This window comes from Macrobrachium rosenbergii, chromosome 10 (assembly GCF_040412425.1).
Source record: "Macrobrachium rosenbergii isolate ZJJX-2024 chromosome 10, ASM4041242v1, whole genome shotgun sequence".
NCBI classification, from domain to species: Eukaryota; Metazoa; Arthropoda; class Malacostraca; order Decapoda; family Palaemonidae; genus Macrobrachium; species Macrobrachium rosenbergii.
The window spans coordinates 67,815,488-67,834,706 of NC_089750.1; the positions used below are offsets into that span (position 1 = coordinate 67,815,488).

Here is a 19,219-nt window from a genome sequence, read left to right on the forward strand (position 1 = left end):
TAACATCCTGTCTTTTCACAAGGAACTACGGCAGCTTCTGAGGCCTCCTCTTCTGTCTTCTAGACTGTTCATTTTCTGTATTTTCCCCCAACAACGACCTTAGGCCGTTTATCTTTCTCGAAGGACAATATTTAATGATATCTGCAATCATTTTAGTCTGTCGTCTCACAAGGAACTACAGTGATCTCTACTAATTCTAATTTTCTAAAGCTTCGCTTCCTCTTCCGTCTGCTAGACAGTACATTTTTTGTATTTTTCCCTGAGCAACGACCTTAGGGTATTCACTTTTCTCATTAGATACTGTTGAGATTGTCAGTTAACATTCACTGTCCTGTTTACTGGTACTCTCGATAGATGCAGAATAATATTTAATGGTATTTGCCATGATTTTAAGTTTTGAACATTCTGTCTTCTCACAACGAACTACTGCAGTCTCTGAAATCACCACTAACACTTTTGTCTGTTAGGCTGTACATTTTCTGTATTTTCCACAACTATCTTATAGGGTGTTCATCTTTCTCATTGAATGCTGTAGCGCTTGTCAAAAGTTGTCAGTTAACGTCCTCTGTCCTTTCTCGCGCTTTATATTCCCCTGTTCACGCGCCTATCCTCGCCTAATTGCGTATAATTGAATAAAAATGGGTCTCATTTAGACGCCATTGTCACAGCGACAAGTTCAAATGAGGATTTTCGCCTATCTGTAAGTTTGGTAATGAGTTCTCAACAGCTAGGTAATTGGCAGCAGGGCCAAAAGTTTTCGTATATTGTGTTTGCAGCTAATGGACGCGTAACCTTCAATTAGTTAGCAAGGGCAGAAAATTCTTTTCCATTACGACTCTTTATTAACGTTGAAAATGGGGACTAGAAGGAAAGAAGTCTGTTTTATCATCGTGTATTGTTTTTATGTAGAGTTCTCTGTCGCTACAGAATTAATTCTAGGCTAATGTGGTTAATTTTTTTACATGTCTTTCACTCGTAGGTCAGTTTGAAATAGATTTTTTTCTATGCGAAGAATTAAGTTATTTCATAGTGTCATATTTTTACATTTTCCTTTCTGCTGACAAAATAAAAAGCACGTCACTGACAAAACTGAATGCATTCATATATACCAACAATGTACAGACACTCTTTACCCTTACACACAAACACACACCCGCACAAACCTGCATTTTCACAAACAAACACTCACGCAAGATATTGTACATAACCCCTTCGACGTCCCCGAGGCATTTCACTCCTCCCTGTTAGAAATATTTTCCTGTTCCTTCCGGTGCACCTTCAGATTGCCCTCAGGGACAAACCACCCGTGGAGGCACTTGGGAACGGGCCCAGGGGCCAGGAATTCCACCCTGGCCCTCAGCGTGAAAGTAGCAGCGTCGAGGATGACCATGCAGACCTGGTTGTCGAGACCCTTCGCCCTCAGAAGAGCGGACAGGACTACTCCATCATCCTCGTTCTGAAAGGTAGAATGAACGTTACGAAAGCCTTCGAAGTAATAATAATAATAATAAGAAGAAGAAGACGAGTAAAATAAATATTACAAGGAGCTGTGAAGCCATAATGATAAGAGTAATGTTTGTATATGTATATATGCATATATATTTATATATGTACATATATATGTGTGTGTGACATAGAAATGTATATATATATATATATGTGTGTGTGTGTGTGTGTGTGTGTGTGTGTGTGTGTGTGTGTGTGTGTGTGTGTGTCACAGAAATATATAAAGTGGGAGAGAGAGAAACAGAGGAAGAAGCAGGGAATGAGAGAGCCGTTACATGGAAATGAATAAATAATGACGCAAGGGGTGATCGAGGGAACAAGAGCCATTGTTGCTACACTGCCATATTAAACTGATACAAACAAACAAATGAATAAAATATAATCTCAATTTAAAGTTACCTTTCCCAGAGGATGTGGCACGAAGACGGGCTCAGACGGATAGATGTTGTCCTCACTCCATTCCAGGTGCGTCTTGCTCACCACGTCTACCTTCACTAACTGCAATTAGGCATAAAGGTGCAATTCAAATTCAAATTCGAATTCAAAACTATATTCGGATCTTTCCTAGATAGTGAACCCAAGGGTTTTCGGGGGTCGTTATCTAGGACTAATATTTCTCGGGGGGTCATTATCTTTATGATATTTAGAGTCTTTTGTTTATGTTTTTACGGTAGTCCCCAACGGGCTTGTACTAAACACGCCGCAAAGGGTTAAAACCCTTGTACTAAACACGCCGCAAAGGGTTAAAACCCTTGTACTAAACACGGCGCAAAGGGTTAAAACCCTTGTACTAAACAAGCCGCAAAGGGTTAAAACCCTTGTACTAAACACGCCGCAAAGGGTTAAAACCCTTGTACTAAACACACCGCAAAGGGTTAAAACCCTTGTACTAAACACGCCGCAAAGGGTTAAAACCCTTGTACTAAACACGCCGCAAAGGGTTAAAACCCTTGTACTAAACACGCCGCAAAGGGTTAAAACCCTTGTACTAAACACGCCGCAAAGGGTTAAAACCCTTTGCGGTCACTATCTAGGAAAGATCCCTCTATTCATATGAATGCAATTAGTATACATATATAAATAATATAAAAATATAAGTTTTGGTAAAATAATTTATAAAAATTCTTTTAATTAGAAATGAAGGTCCAATTCATATTTACATTCAAACTCAAAACTTTATTCATACGAATACACTAGTATACATTCACAAAATATAAAAATGTGAGTATTGGTAAAATAACTTACCAAAACTTTAAATTAGACATAAAGATGCAATTAAAATTCAAAGTAAAGACATTTATTCATATGAATGCAACTAGTGTACATATACGCAAAATGTGACAATATAACCACTGGTAAAATAATTTGTCAAAACTCTTTAAATCTGACACGAAGGTACAATAAAATCAAATTACAGTAAAAAAAAAATATATATATATACGATGAAATGGATATATGTTAGGAATTTCGAAACGACGGAAATCAAAATAGAGAAAATGCATAAAAAAAATACCGTTGGAAAAGTTCATATGTGAAAATAAATTGAGAATTTTATGAATGTCCAGAGAGGGAAAAGTAAAAAAAAAAAAAAAACTTAAAAAGAATGATATCACTGAGTCCAGAGGTCAACTTCAGTCCTACTGACTCCTATCAAACTTTACCAAAAAACATAAAGAAGGAAAGATATTCTTTCTCACATAATAATAATAATAATAATAATAATAATAATAATAATAATAATAATAATAATAATAATAATAAATTAGTATTACTGAATGAAATCTAACAGCTCCAGACTTTCATTGATATCTGCCGAAGGAAAATATTAATATCTAATTTATGAACTTTATGAATTGTGGCAATCCCGTTCAGGTGTCTGAAACCCAAGCCCAGGAACATTGGCGGAGACACCAACGCCACCTATTATTTGAATTTTGCTTTACTGGTGTGTATTATTTCTTCTGTCGAGTAGGGAATTGAATATAAAAAATTCAGGCCAAGGGCCAAGCACTGGGACCTATGAGGTCATGAAGCACTGAAAGGGGAATTGAGAGTAAAAAGGTTTTAAAGGTGTATAGCAGGAGGAAGACCTCGCAGTTGCACTATGAAACAACATTGTTAGGAGAAGGTGGAGAAAAGTTAAGTATATCTTAGTTTAACCAGACCACTGAGCTGATTAACAGCTCTCCTAGGGCTGGCCCGAAGAATTAGACTTATTTTACGTGGCTAAGAACCAATTGGTTACCTAGCAACGGGACCTACAGCTTATTGTGGAATCCGAACCACATTATAGCGAGAAATGAATTTCTATCACCAGAAATAAATTCCTCTTATTCCTCATTGGCCGGTCGGAGACTCGAACTCGCGACCAACAGAGTGGTAGCTGAGAACGGAACCCGCTCTCCCAACGAGGAACTAGGAGAAGGTGGAGAGTAAGATAGAAGAAAGAGAATATGAACGAAGGTATAGTAAAAGGAATGACAGAAGTTGCGGCTAGGGGCTGAAGGGACGCTGCAAAGAACCTTAAGTAATGCCTACAGTGCACCGCATGAGGTGCACTGACGGCACTAGCCCCCTACGAGGTTCTTTGGGTAGGGGATGGGGTAATGTTTTAGCCGGTCCTGTACTGACACAGGTGGCTTTTTGCAACTCGCGTTCGCATAAGAATAAGTATAAGACGAAAAATGCGATCAATAATGTTATAACTTCAAAATAAAAATGAAGTTGTAACGTTGGTCAAAGGCAAAGTGTAGTGAGTGTTTTGACTTACCGTGCCCGGGTTCGGGTGGTCGACGTCACTGCAGATAGCGTAGAAATACTGGTAAGGTCTTCCGTTGTGTTTCTCGTAATGAATACGAGGTACCTGACAAAGGGATGGAGAGGCGATCTTAATTATTATCTGTATATGTTATGACGATTATATTTGTATTTATATATGTATATATCTATCTATCTGCTGTCTATATATATGTATACATATAAATATATATATATATATATATATATATATATATATATATATATATATATATATATATATATATGGACATGAAATTATGAAGCTGAACTTTGAAGGCATTACTGGAAAATGGTAACTAAAAATAAAACGACAACGTTAGTACACAGAGAGAGAGAGAGAGAGAGAGAGAGAGAGAGAGAGAGAGAGAAGAAGAAGAAGAAGAAGAAGAAGAAGAAGAAGAAGAAGAAGAAATAGAATCCTACATTTGTTTTATTTACCTCACAGCCAATATCGGCCAGCAACTCCGGCGTCAAGTAGATGACATTCTTCTTGAGCCATCGCCCTTGGCACTTGGTGTCAGGCAGAGTGACCAAGTTAGTGCCGACGCTGGCGTCTTTGTTCGGCCTCAGGGGGATCACCCATCTCTTGGGACGCCCTCGGAACATCCGGGCGTAGGATGGATCGTAGGATGCGTTCTGGAGGAGAGGAAAGGTATTCTGAAAATTGACCCTGTATGGGACATGTTTTCGAAAGGGAGTATCAATAAATAATTGGATTTTACACTAATTGAGACGGTTAGATTCAGATTTTCGTTCATTCTTTGATCGTCATCCGGCCACCTGATCTTTTCAGACACGGTCTAGACTCTAGTCTAGACCATGTTTCCAAGAAGACGAAAAATGACCCTATATGAAACATATTCTAAAAAGGAATTGCCAGTAAATGATTGGATATTTACACTTACTGAGGCAGTTGAATTCAAACCTTCACTCATTCTTTATTCATCACCTAGCCACGGTCTACTCTAGACCAAGACCTAAATTATTTAGGTCTTGGTCTAGACCGTTTTTCAAGCGAACCTTGCACAGGTAACTCGTTCACAGGGTCCATTAGCGGCTACTTACCTGAAGTAGAAGCCCAATAAATGTCTCCGTTACACCTAAGACTAACATATTTCCCATGGAAAAAAATAAAATAAGTAAAAAATACGCCGAAGTTTCTTCGGCGCAATCGAGTTTTCTATACAGCAGCTACAGCGTATAATCAAGGCCACCGGTATAATGCTGTATGAGTCGCGGCCCGGTGGTGGCATGTCCTATATCGTTGCCAGAGGCACGATCATGGCTAACTTAACCTTAAATAAAATTTTAAAAAATGCTGAGGCTAGAGGGCTGCAATTTGGTATGTTTGATGACTGGCGGGTGGATGATCAACATACCAATTTGCAGCCCTCTAGCCTCAGTAGTTTTTAAGCTCTGAGGACGGACAGAAAAAGTGCGGACGGACATAGAAAGCCCGCACAACAGTTTTCTTTTACAGGAAACTAAAAACCTCAGGCAATTTACCTTAAGAGCCTCGACGTACATGCAGTGGAGCATCTCGGCGTTCTTGTAGGTGGCGATGTCGAGGACGATGTGACCTCTGTCCTCGTAGGCGTTGATGGTGTGCAAGAAGAAGAACGTCTCTGTCACGTACTGGGTGGTTATCGTCGCTCCCGTGTCCCGCCGGATGACGTGGATCTTCGTCTGAAAGCGAGCTCGGTTTTACGAGAGGATCTACGGAGGGGTAATCTCGAGGCTCGGTTTATTAGGCTGTCGTTAAAATGAGGTTTGAAACACCTCGTTGGTTTTGGTTCTTATGATCAATATGTGACGTCAGTATGTTTATATATATACATATAAAGAGAGAGAGAGAGAGAGAGAGAGAGAGAGAGAGAGAGAGAGAGAGAGAGAGAGAGAGAGAGAGAGAGAGAGAGAGAGAGAGAGAGAGAGAGAGAGAGAGAGAGAGACTTTCCTAGAACATAAAATGAGGTATAAAACATCTCGTTGGTTTTGGTTCTTATGTTCAATATATGACGTCAGGGTATGTTTAATGTTTATATATATATATATATATATATATATATATATATATATATATATATATATAGAGAGAGAGAGAGAGAGAGAGAGAGAGAGAGAGAGAGAGAGAGAGAGAGAGAGAGAGAGAGAGAGAGAGACTTTCCTAGAACATAAAATAAGGTTTGAAACACCTCGTCGGTTTTGGTTCTTAAGTTCAATGTGTGGCGTCAGTGTATGGTTATGTAAATATATATATATATATATATATATATATATATATATATATATATATATATATATATATATATATATATATATATAGAGAGAGAGAGAGAGAGAGAGAGAGAGAGAGAGAGAGAGAGAGAGAGAGAGAGAGAGAGAGAGAGAGTTTCCTGGAATATAAAACTATTCTAGATGTTTTACGTATACATAGTTAGCTACCCACATTACTGAATAATAAAAGGACGAAATCTATTCGTTTTATAGAATCCTGCTTAAACTTCTAACAGCTCAATAGAGAGAGAGAGAGAGAGAGAGAGAGAGAGAGAGAGAGAGAGATCAACCCACCTCTTTTTCATACCACTGAAGGGCATCTATGAGGGCGTCCTGTTTGATGACGACCCTCAGGATTTTGGGAACGGACACCACTAGAGGCTGCTCGATGATCACCCAGTAGTTCTCGGTCATGGAGAAGGAGTGCATATAGCATGGGTTGAGACGCCATCTTGCACCCACCGAACCAACGATTTGGGCCTGGTCGAAGGGGCTCTTGATTTTACCTGGAATGGTTGGAGGAGTTAGGTATTCTCTCTCTCTCTCTCTCTCTCTCTCTCTCTCTCTCTCTCTCTCTCTCAGTCCTTAACAAAGTTGTGACAAAAAAATCAGTTTTCGGAGGCATAATTCTGAAGCCCTCTTGATTTTTAGTCCGCAGTTACTTTTGACAAGTTGTAGGCCAATAGTTATTGTCTGGGTTCATAAAGAAATTGAAAAAGTTGTTAATGAGTCTTGTAATACATTAATGCCCAAAAGCTTTTAGTATATTAAAACCTTGGACTAACCTCAGTCATAAATGTACACACTGCAAGCAAACACAAAACTAGGTCTAGGGCTGCTGACTTAAAATTATGAAATCAGAGAACAATAAACGAATTTACATTGACCTTTAACTGGCAACAAAGAGTAAAGTAACGTCGATTAAAAACTCCTCTTTGTTAAGACAATGGGAATCTAACCTCTCTTATCAGCCTTCGGATTCGGGAATTTACAGATGTGATATTTGGGGCCAAGCGGACCGACACCTTGGCCTATATTGTAGACTGTGCCATCTCTGTCGACGTGAGGGTGAGCAGTGTGGGTCAACACCGCTAGGTACTTCGTTAAGTCAACCTGATTCAAATAACGTATATACATTATTTCCGCTTTTTTTTTTTTATTAACGTGAATCTAAAACAATACTATTATTAAAGTAGTAATCTATTTTTATTAACATTAAGATTAATTGCTGATCCGTTAAGTTATCACAGCCAGAGACTGTAATGAACTTCTGATTTGGTAAAATCTGTTAATACATATTACATCAAATATTGTCACAGAATGAAACTATTAGTCTGTTGATTAATATATATATATATATATATATATATATATATATATATATATATATATATATATATATATATATATATATATATATATATATATATATGCTGTAGGTATTTATGAAGTTAATTCTGATTATCAGGGCACATAATAGAGATGATTATAGCTGAAAATCAACTCTCTCTCTCTCACCTTTTCGTGGGTATCGAGGGTATCTGGATCTACCCGGAAGATGAAGGGCGTTTCCGTAAGGGCGTAGAGACCGTCCCCATAAGGGTAGAGGCTGATTTGAGCGTTGTCTGTGAAGTGTTCTTCAAAGTCGAATTTGCTAGCAATACTGTGGGATACAAAACAAAGGTTAAAGAGAAATGAGAGAGAGAGAGAGAGAGAGAGTTCAATTTGATTATAGTCTATTTCATCCATTTGTCTTACAAACGTTGGTTTTAGGTAGATGAGGTATTCGCATAACTAGCTCGTGATTGGCTGAAATCAATGTTTCCGACAGCGTAGGCTTACTGTGATAAAGACGCAAACTATTTCTTCAGCAAGATATATCTGAATGCTTATATATGCAAAGAACCCTCACACCTTCTGATGCAGATCATAAACATGCCTTTTTATATCGACAATATTACAACACAAGCACACGGAAGAACTTGCATCAAATAGTTTACTCATATCAAACACAAACGAACGAAGGGCTTTCAATAATTATGTGTTATCTCATTGTAGGTAAATAAAAAAAAAAATCTGGCTGTAAGAGTGCGAATAAAAAATATTCTAATAATATTTTTTATTTAAATTACATGAGTAAGGTAATATTCGAAACAGCATGAAACATTGTTGCCTATGAGGCTGTCTGGGGAAGGTGAAAGGAACAGCCACTGCAACAGTGGCTAGAAGGCGGGGAATTTCAGTTAATGCATGGCAGTGGTATTGCTGTTTTCTTTTCAGAATACTTAAAATATTTACATAATTTTTTTTTCTTTAACATGCAAATAGTTATGATAGCTCAGTGACTGGGCAATTTCTGGATTGTTTTGCCAATTAACCTATCGAGCAAAACTTTGAAATCTCAATGAATTCTTGTCATCATACGGCATAAAAGGTTAGTCTAGGTTTCCTTTTAAATGTAAGGCATTGGAATGAAACTTGGATGGAATGAATAAATAATGGTTACAATAAGCGAGTAATTATGACTGATTTTAATTGAAAATGTGCTTAAAAGATGGGCAGCAAAATCAAATATCTAGTATAGGCCTATCGTTCGCTCGTCAGTACTTCGTGTTCTAGCGGTCAACACCATAAAAGTTATTTTTCCAGTTCAGGGACGCAGATGTAATTTTGGTATTATAATATATTTATTTTCATATTTATGCAATGAAGTTTTATACAGAATAAAGTTTGAATGATGAGGAAATCTTGTGATCTGAACAGTTTTAGGGCATAGGTCTACGTCTACGTGCAGTCTAGGCTTTTCCAGTGAGACCGAACATAATTAGGGAAAGTCCATCGTTCGTTTTTGTTTAATACGAGTAGACTGTTTAAACCAACACCGTCTTTCCCGTGCTTGTATAAGTTATCATCGATACAAATAGGCATGTTTATGATTTATATAAGAAAGTGCGAAGGTTCTTGTATATATAAACATTAAAAGTTTTACTGATGAAATAGTTCGAATGTTTATAATAATAAAACAACGATATCGGAAACGTTAATTTTCAGCCAATCACGAGCTACACATGCTTATTGCAACGTCGTCACCCGTGAGTGGACAGTGAGTTGAAACCACAGTGCGACTGTGATTTTTTCGTTTCTTATCTCATAAAAGTACAATGCGCAGCTTATAATTGCCAAAAATGGGCACAGGAATTCTTCAAGAGAAAATGGAATAACACGACAGGTAAACAAAGCATAAGGAAATTTATTTACCCATTATTCTGAGTGAGTCATTTATGTGTTTAATTAGCGGTAGTCCGTTTTCTTTTTTGGCATGTCCTATATTTTCAGCATATTATTATGGCAGGTAAATGCAGTGGGAATGTAAATTTTGAAATCAGAATACCATTAATATTTTATATGCTGCATAATATAGAGTAATAAATACCTAGCTCGTTATTGAAAATGCTTAGGATTAAGTAGTGTCAAGTCTCGTCATTTAAATATATTACTATGATGCATATGAACACCTACTGCATTTTTCCAGTCATTAAGAATTATCTGCAGCATGCAGGCTTGTAGGTCACTGTCTATGCCATCAATGGGTAATTTTAGACATGCAGAGGTGGAGGTAAGAATTGTTTAACAATATGCATATCATCACACGTGGTTTCTCAACGAAATTTCGAAACGTCATAACGCCGCACTCGATGAGAGTAGCTCAGGACGACGTAAACAAAACATAGAAAACGTCCTTCATTATTCAACGGAAAGTAAAAATAGCTGTATTTTTTATATGGTTTAACCATCAAATGATATGTCTCATAGATTGGCAATAGCAAAAAACGAAATTTGGTAGCCTAAACTAGACCTATGCCCTCAAACAATAGCCTACGTTTGTTAAGGTGCTATATCATTTAACCCTTTTTCTAAGAATAACTTATTTTCGAATATATAAAAATATGTTCTGTATGACAAAGGTTGTTGACTCATCATGCAAATGAGAAAATAGCCAATATGGAAGGGAACAACAGGGAAAAGAATCTTGGCCAAGCAAACGCTAGACCTATGCGTATTGATGCGACAGGTATTTTTATTACTTAAACCTACTTTAAAGAACAATCCTATTCCAAATAAGTCAAAATTACTTTCTCATGGTAGGCCTTATTTACTCTTTTCTCAAAAATGACTTTGCTAGCCTTTTTTTGTCGGTTTCTTAACAAGACGCTTTCTAGTAGTTGAGATATATACAGAAACAATATAAAATTTTTGACTGCAACTCCAATAGACCTCAGAACAGCAATATTTCGAAATATATTACACAGTAATGATTAACTTACCTGTAATAAAATAACGCATTCTTATATTAATTAAACAAGAAGTGAAAAAAACAGTGTGCTGCCTTATGGTGGTGTTTCTCCTCTACACTACCGGACTGTCATGCTGGACCGGAAGTTTCAGGTCCGGGCTTGGCAGGGAGAATAGGACATACCCACACCATGTAATTGACGCTCTGTGGTTGAAACCGACTATGGTATGCTGTTAGTCAAATTTTCTCTTTAAAATGTCTCTGCGGGACTGAAAAACTAGACCTATATACTGTATATATACCTATCTGTCTATCTATCTATATTTGCATACAGTGTGTAAACGATAAGCACACGCATGTAATTGTCATTGTTAGAATTATTTTTCGATTTTCACTTGGTTTTTGTTAACCACTTTATAAAATACTACTGTCTTCTCTTACAGCAGAAGTCTAATGTCCACAAGACACATAAAAATCGTAAATGACCTTTTATCATTCATAGCTACTTTAAACAAATGCGGTTCAGTTATCTTATTATTGATAATGACAAAAGATTCTTTAATCATAAAGAATTTCAACGCTATCTTCTCAATAATAATAATAATAATAATAATAATAATAATAATAATAATAATAATTGTAACGTTAACAAAAGTATGCTCAGTCTCACTCACTTCTGAAGGATAGTTCTGCACGGGTCGGGATGGGCGCGCGTACCGAAGTAGTTCACGACTATCCGCTGGGCTTTGGTGTCTCGCAAGTAACTTCTGCTCCGCAGGAACCTATTCTGGTAAGTCACTTTGCCTTTTTTGAAGTGGAATCTGAAATGAAAAGAAAATGATTAAGGTTTAGACCTACCTCTCTCTCTCTCTCTCTCTCTCTCTCTCTCTCTCTCTCTCTCTCTCTCTCTAATGGATTATTTTGTTGATGAAATGCCTCTTGATTCCATACAAAATGACTCGAAAGTCGAAAGAAATAATAATAATAAAAGTTTTTATAGTCTAATGCAATGTAACTGGAGAAGAATTTTGTTCGTTATAAATTACTTAAAGTTAGTAATATCAAGTTTATGGAAACCATAGCAACAAAGGAGAACTTAGTGCTACACCTACTACTACTACTACTACTACTACTACTACTACTACTACTACTAATAATAATAATAATAATAATAATAATAATAATAATAATAATAATAATAATAATAATAATAATATAGAGACAAGAATCCTACACACACTACCTGTGCAGCAGAGCTGATCCGTCGAATAAGTGATTGTACTTTTGGTCGCCGACTTTCAACCTCCCAGGGCCGTTTCTGATGAGTGTCCCTGATATCCAGTGGGGAACTTGTCCTTAAAGATGAGAGGAAAAAGCATTTAATATTTTAATAAGTGAACAAATTTCTTAATCTGGAGGGTATAAAGATATGTGGAAATCTTTGGAATCACTGCAGTTGTGGTAGGAATTGTAGACTTATAAATATCGTACCGTTGAAAAAATACAAAAATAATAACGATAATGACAATAAACTGAAACGGAACCCATGAAGAAGATGATGCATGTCTTACAGGCAGCGGGAATCAGATTTATGAAATAAAATTCAGAAAAACATCTTTGTATAGCAAGAGTGATAGACCAATCATCTCTTAGACTTACTAAGCAAGAGTGATAGACCAATCATCTCTTAGACCTACTATCTCTTACCTATCTGTTCTCCAGACAACGGCTCAGTGACCTCTTGTTCACACGACCTCAGCCAGATGGTTGCATCGCAGTTCGGGTAGTAGTTGACCCTTCCATCGTCTTCCACCGTTGGCCCTGGTTGGGATGGAATAATGCCATTTTCAACACAAAGAAGGGTATGTCATTTTCTTCGTTTAAATTCAGTTCTGTAAGCTATATTGTCTTCAGTTCACTGTTTGAATGTTTACCAATAAATATCTAATTTATTTACTGCGTCTTGTAAGAGCTGAAGTTATATATCACTGATTTTTTAAGAATCTATGAACATCTTACAAATCTGTTGCAATGCCATGCTGCAGAGACTAAGTCTACGCAAGATTTCGGCCACGTTTTCTTTAGCGATACCGAATGGTCTCTTTCAAAGAGTAACTTTGATAAAAGTTGCTTAACCAATTAAAGACTTTGAGATTCGCATATTCGGTTTAAAAAAATTGTAGAATATGGAAAACTAAAGACAATTCCTCTGTATAATATAGGGTTTGAATGAATATACATTTTCTGCAGTCATCGTAAATGCATCCAGGTCATGCGATCACATGTCAGGAGATATAAACTACAACAATTTAATAAAGGTTTTGAACGTGTGTCTTACGTTAATTCACTAAAACGAGAGACATTAAACAAACTTTAGCCAGCTCCAGTGAAGTTAGTCAATGACCCAAAACTTAGATATAATTCTGTAGTCATTTCTATCAGTGGTTTCTCCATTCCAGGCCCGTCTCTGCTGGAACCATTTACGAGGTTTCCCCTGGAGAATTTCACCGAAAAATACAATAATAACAAGGCACTATCTTTCGCCGTTGTCGCAAAACTAATTCTCATAAAAAATCGGGAAGGAGCTCATTTTAACTCAGAAGGTAAAGTATTCAGTAAGCTTTCTCGTTCCCAATCACTCTTTCTCTGACTTTTTCCTGGAAAGTTTAAGAAATATTCATAAAATAACTCGTAATGGATTTTTGTTCAACTTAGTTGAAGAAGAATGTAATTGAAAAAGCTAGTTTATACGATCACAATATTTATAGCGAATAAGTGGCAGAATAGATTATTATGCATTAAAGTAAAGTCATAGATTCCCCACTAGAATTCGTTTGTTATATACCTATGCATTCGAACATTTCGCTAATGGGCCCCCTCTGTGTTCAAATACTTAAATACATTGTGGAAAGCTTTTGTATTCATACAGATATCCACTACAACTATTTCGTAATGTCAGCCCTAATGATTTAAAACATGACGACAGACACTACCTGATGCTTGGGTTTTATCTGCCATACTCCCAGGAATAGAGCTGGCTCTCTTGTGGTGTGAGCACGTAGACCCAATTCCCAAGGAGTTATGAAGGTTTTTATTACGACAAGTTATATTTTCTTCGTTCTCGCAGAAGTAGGGATGCGAAAACTGTTTGTTGGTGCAGGTGTTGCAATGCCTGTTGTTTCTCTCTGGGCAGAAATTATCGCAATAAGACTGTGGACAGGAAGTCCCATGGGTGTTGCTTCCGATAATATTGTGATATTCGTTGCAGAGTCCTGATTCGTAAGAGTTGCTGAAATCCTGATGACCATCTGATAGGAATTCAAGTTTCTTCTGATCGGTGACGTGCACAGAGTTTCTGGCGTCGTTCCGCCAGTGAAGAGGACTTGACATGTGGCTCACAGACCTCCTGACGAAGGTGCCACTCTCCCTAGGGCGTTTGTTTTCTTTGATCGGGGTGCCACATAGACTCGAATATCCAACGGCACTGAGGGGCCGTCTGCCTCCGTATGGACTGTCATGATAACTCTTCCTGTGAGGCGAATTTCGGTTGATTTTTTGTTCCAGAGCATGTCTGAGCTGCGATATCTCTGCGCTATGGCGCTTCATTTCCTCTGTCTGAGATGAGTAAGATTTCGTTGTGCACCCGTTTCGATTTTGGGCCTTCTTGGGGCGTAACCTTACTGTCTGGTTTCCTACCATTATTTCATGCTCAGAGAGAAGCCCTTCTTCCGCCATTTCTACCGAGTTTCCACCAAGCAACTGCAACTCACAATTATTCTGAGTTGAAACTTTCTTGTCACAAGTAGTCTTACGAAGAGACGGAGCAGTGGTCATTTGCAACGTGACATTGTTCTGACCTGATACACTGATGGTGTACTCCAATTCGGGTGGGCACAAATCTTCACCGTCCATACTGGCACTCCTCTTGGGAGCTCCTATTCTGATGCTGGTTATCATGGGTCCCTGAAAAGAAGAATTTCTAGAAAGTTTTATTGTTGGCTTAGAATCATCCGATGAGGTTTCAATGACGAGGTCATTACCGTCATTGGTGGTAATGTTTCTCTTTAATTCGCCTTTACTCTCAGGCAAACGAGGTTCGATCTCCTTGACGTTAGATACAATGGAGAAATCGTACCGATTATGTGCTACGTTCTCGTCAGCGGAGATGCAATTCTGATTCGCCGTCGCCCTATTCTCATCAAAGACTGTAGCTTTATCCATGTTTTCATCTACGTTATCCAAGGCCATAGGCCTATTCCTGCTGCCATCTACGTCATCCAAAGCCATAGGCCTATTCCTGTTTCCATCCACGTCATTCTCCTCCGCAGATCCTTCTGACAAGTCAGGTTCTGTTTCGTACTGACCAGAATCCGAGCTGTCACACTGGCGGTTCCCGAAAGGAGAAATCTGACTGTCAGTAGCCATGTCTGTTACTTCGCTGAGGGCTGCGTCAGCGAGACTGATGCTCACTTCTAGATCCATCTTGACTGAAAGGAGGCTTCTCTTAATTCATGGAGCCGACGAACGAGAAGAAGAAGAGCAAGATCACGGCAACAACATTTATCTCCTCCAGAGATGAATGCCTGTCACGTTCGGGGACCGGCGGTGTTCAGTTCCCACATGCCTGTAGAAGAAACAAAAGGAGGTCAAGTTCTCTGGCAGGATATTCTAATTACACTGCAACAGATTCCTGTCATGTGAACATCGTTATAAAGCAGAAGACCAGGGATCTGTATTACAGTTAAATCTGGGTCCGTAACTCGCGGTTAACCTCTGGTTTAATGAAGTATGAAACCTAACACTGTTGGGTGAAATGAGACACTCATACTGTCACGTTATATGGTAACAACGATAAGACATTAGCAGAAAAGGTCACTTCAAAATAACTATACAATACTTTTTAGCATCAGAAGTGATCTTATACTCACTATTTCATAACTTATAGAGAAGCTACGAGGGAGATTTTTGTGGTTTGTTTTCAAGCAACAATAATATTTGAAAAAATTAAATTCAAAATATATAGCATGTGTCAATTGTCAGTCAGAATTGGTAAACCGGCATCTGTGGTATTGGAGAGCGGATTATTAAGGATGAACTTCTCTCTCTCTCTCTCTCTCTCTCTCTCTCTCTCTCTCTCTCTCTCTCTCTCTATATATATATATATATATATATATATATATATATATATATGTATATATATATATACTTATTCTTTTTTAACGTGCTTATTTCCCAGTCGTATGGGGTAAGGACGATGCCTTCTTTTTGAAGGACTTTGATTTGGCTTTGGGGTAGACTTTGTAGTCTCGATCGGCTGCCCTGCCTGTCATCGCTTAGACCCCGGTAGCGTATGTACATGTACTGTACCAGTCACCAGCACCCTATATATATATATATATATATATATATATATATATATATATATATATATATATATATATATATATATATATGTATGTATGTAGGCTATGTGTGTGTGTGTGTGAGAGAGAGAGAGAGAGAGAGAGAGAGAGAGAGAGAGAGAGAAACAGCTCATAAAAAATAATTTGTCTATGTGCAAAATTTCTGAAAAAAAAAAAGGTAATATGATTGACCCAACGCTACTGTGGACCTGTGACTTCCGATCTCACTTCCTGGTAGTCTTACCTGGCTAACAGGTTTAGTCTCATTAGCCGTCCGTCTGGCTTTTCTTGGGTAGCCGTCGTCCACCTACCTGCCTACCTACCTATATGCCTTCCCCTGCGAGCTCCATAAGCCTACCTTTCTCCCTCCCTCTCTCCTTCCCTACCACGTAGAGTCCGTCCTCAAGGTTGATGCAATAATGCTTCCTAGTTTCGTCGACGGTCTGATAACTTTAGTTGTTTGTGCTGTTTCTTTGGTTATATTGTGTTCCGTTTAATTAATTTTGGTCATATTTCGTAATGGATCGTATCTAAAACTTGAGATATAATTCACAAATAACAACAGTTTACAACAAATAAAAATGAACGTGTGTAGTTCTTAACAGAACGTTCCTTCAAGCAAGACTTGGTTAACACAAACCAGTCACTGCTCAAGGCCGTGCCACTGAGGCTGTAAGATAAGTTACCCACGGCTTCAGAACGTCAGATGAAAATTAGACACTATCTTTCTTCTTTATTTTATATATTGATAAGTTCATTATTAGGCAATTGCTCATTATTCTACAAATGAATGAAAAAGACCCTAGGATATATCTGCGTTGTCCTTTCTGGTCTGTAGTGATTCTCACAACCAAAATTACCAGAGTGGCTACTTAATCAAACAGCCTTTCATATTTTCAAGTTACTTGTGCGATAGAACTTGGCTGCACATTCTTGCCTTTAAACTTTTGGTCTCATATAATAACGACGTACAAATTGTCCAAGGAATCTGAATTCGAGATATGTTTGCTCGTGATTTTTAGATGAATGAAATTTCCGCCTGTTCAGCTGATAAAACGGAGATAATTATTCATAAAACAAAGAGCGAGAAAAGAAGATGAACAAAGGAAGGGTACATTTTAATGTGTAATTTATCCATGCACAGTACAATAATGCTTCAGCAAAGATGGACCGGCTTAACATCATGAAAGCAATGTCGTAATTTGAGTAATTTTTTAACAACGCCAAAAAAAAAAAATAATAATATAAAACAAGTCTGGAAGACAAACACGAAAAAGTTCCAAAGAAAATGCCAAAGTTCTGCGGGTTTTAAATACTTAAATGTTGAGACTGCTAGCTGCAATTAATTAACAGCGCGTGTGTTTAGCAGAGCAAAAAGGCAACAGCGCAGATTCAGAGAGCCCCATTGAACGCTTGTTTACTCAAAAATCCAATAGAGCGGCTCCAAGGCTCACGCACATTGAGCTCGCAAATTGGGGTACTGAATTGAGGAGCAGTTAGTTACTCAGCAGTAAGCCGAGAATGTATGAGGAGGCACGTGCCCGGGCACATGCTTTATCAGCAATAGGCTGCAGTAGTTCAAGTGCTTGAAGCCTATTGATAACCTTCTCTCTCTCTCTCTCTCTCTCTCTCTCTCTCTCTCTCTCTCTCTCTCTGTTACCTGGTTCAGTGCAACGTGGTCTCACAATGAGCTGATGAAAATAAAGAGTATTTGATGGTATAATCAATATAACAACAGTGGTTTCTCAGATGGCCAGTAATATACACTTACAAGCTCTGGCAAGATACATAATACGCCCTTAAATGTACGTCCTATTGGGGATTCCTATATACATATTTTTCGTTTGTTTAGTATATCGTACGTGTCAACATAAGCCGTTCACACACGCACACACATTACATATATACTGTATATATATATATATATATATATATATATATATATATATATATATATATATATATATATATATATATAAACAATTTTATCACATCACCGCCGCATTTTACGTACACGAATATTTAACTACGAATGTCGTTTAATATCTAATTTGCTCTACTTTGGAAATAATATTATTATTATTATTATTATATATATATATATATATATATATATATATATATATATATATATATATATATATATATATATATATATATATATGCATACATACATTTATATATATATATATATATATATATACTGTATATATATATATATATATATATATATATACATATATATATATATATATATAATATATATACTGACAACTAAAGTATCATTATCATTTCACGACAGTCAACCTGAATTATTAAAAAAAAAAAAAGAAATTTATACACAGAGAAAGAGTGAGAATGAAAGATTTTAGCTTATCATACTTACTGTCAGGAAGAAAAAGAAGAAGAGTCTTGAAGTTCTGAACTCGATCAATACAGGACGGAAACCGGTATAGCTTTCAGCTTGCCATGCATCCGGAAGCAAGTGTTTTTTCTATGTTTTCACCAAACGTCTTTTTTTATTGTTTTATTTTCTTGTTTACTCGGGCTATTAATGGAACATAGGAAAACTAAAGGTAATTAAGCAATTAGTGTGCTTATATAAATTTTAAACGAATTTCTATTCTGAGAAAATGTGTCAGGTATGCTTCACGTATGACCTTGAAGATGGATATTTTCTTGTGCTTTCTTTGCATATTTTATTTGAGAAATATACCGGAAGTGCCACATTTCTGAGCATGCTATATATACACTTTTATTGCAATTCGTGAATAAGAATTTGAGAGGGAGAGGGAGAGAATGATTACCTGTTGAACTGCTGATGAGTAGGGTAAAATGGAGTAGGCCAGTGCACGAAAGAAACCCGTATAGTTTACCTCTTGCCATGCATGCGGAAGGCACTTGCAGTTCTATGTTTTCACTTTGTTCCTTACTGCCTACTTCG

The 19,219-nt window shown here is 37.3% G+C and overlaps 1 protein-coding gene across 1 annotated transcript in view; it reads right to left on the minus strand.

The window, feature by feature from the left end:
- Nucleotides 1-878: 878 nt before the first annotated feature.
- LOC136842776 (carotenoid isomerooxygenase-like) overlaps nt 879-19,219 on the minus strand; it is a 27,867-nt gene continuing 9,526 nt past the window's right edge. The window contains exons 2-13 of the mRNA XM_067110602.1: nt 13,867-15,497; nt 12,581-12,694; nt 12,117-12,228; nt 11,548-11,694; nt 8,098-8,242; nt 7,539-7,692; nt 6,874-7,085; nt 5,812-5,991; nt 4,744-4,941; nt 4,277-4,369; nt 1,906-2,004; nt 879-1,456 (exon numbers count right to left, since the gene is read on the minus strand). Coding sequence (XP_066966703.1) covers nt 1,232-1,456; nt 1,906-2,004; nt 4,277-4,369; nt 4,744-4,941; nt 5,812-5,991; nt 6,874-7,085; nt 7,539-7,692; nt 8,098-8,242; nt 11,548-11,694; nt 12,117-12,228; nt 12,581-12,694; nt 13,867-15,355 — 3,168 coding nt within the window. The 5' untranslated portion in view covers nt 15,356-15,497 and the 3' untranslated portion in view covers nt 879-1,231. The remainder of the gene's footprint in view (nt 1,457-1,905; nt 2,005-4,276; nt 4,370-4,743; nt 4,942-5,811; nt 5,992-6,873; nt 7,086-7,538; nt 7,693-8,097; nt 8,243-11,547; nt 11,695-12,116; nt 12,229-12,580; nt 12,695-13,866; nt 15,498-19,219) is intronic.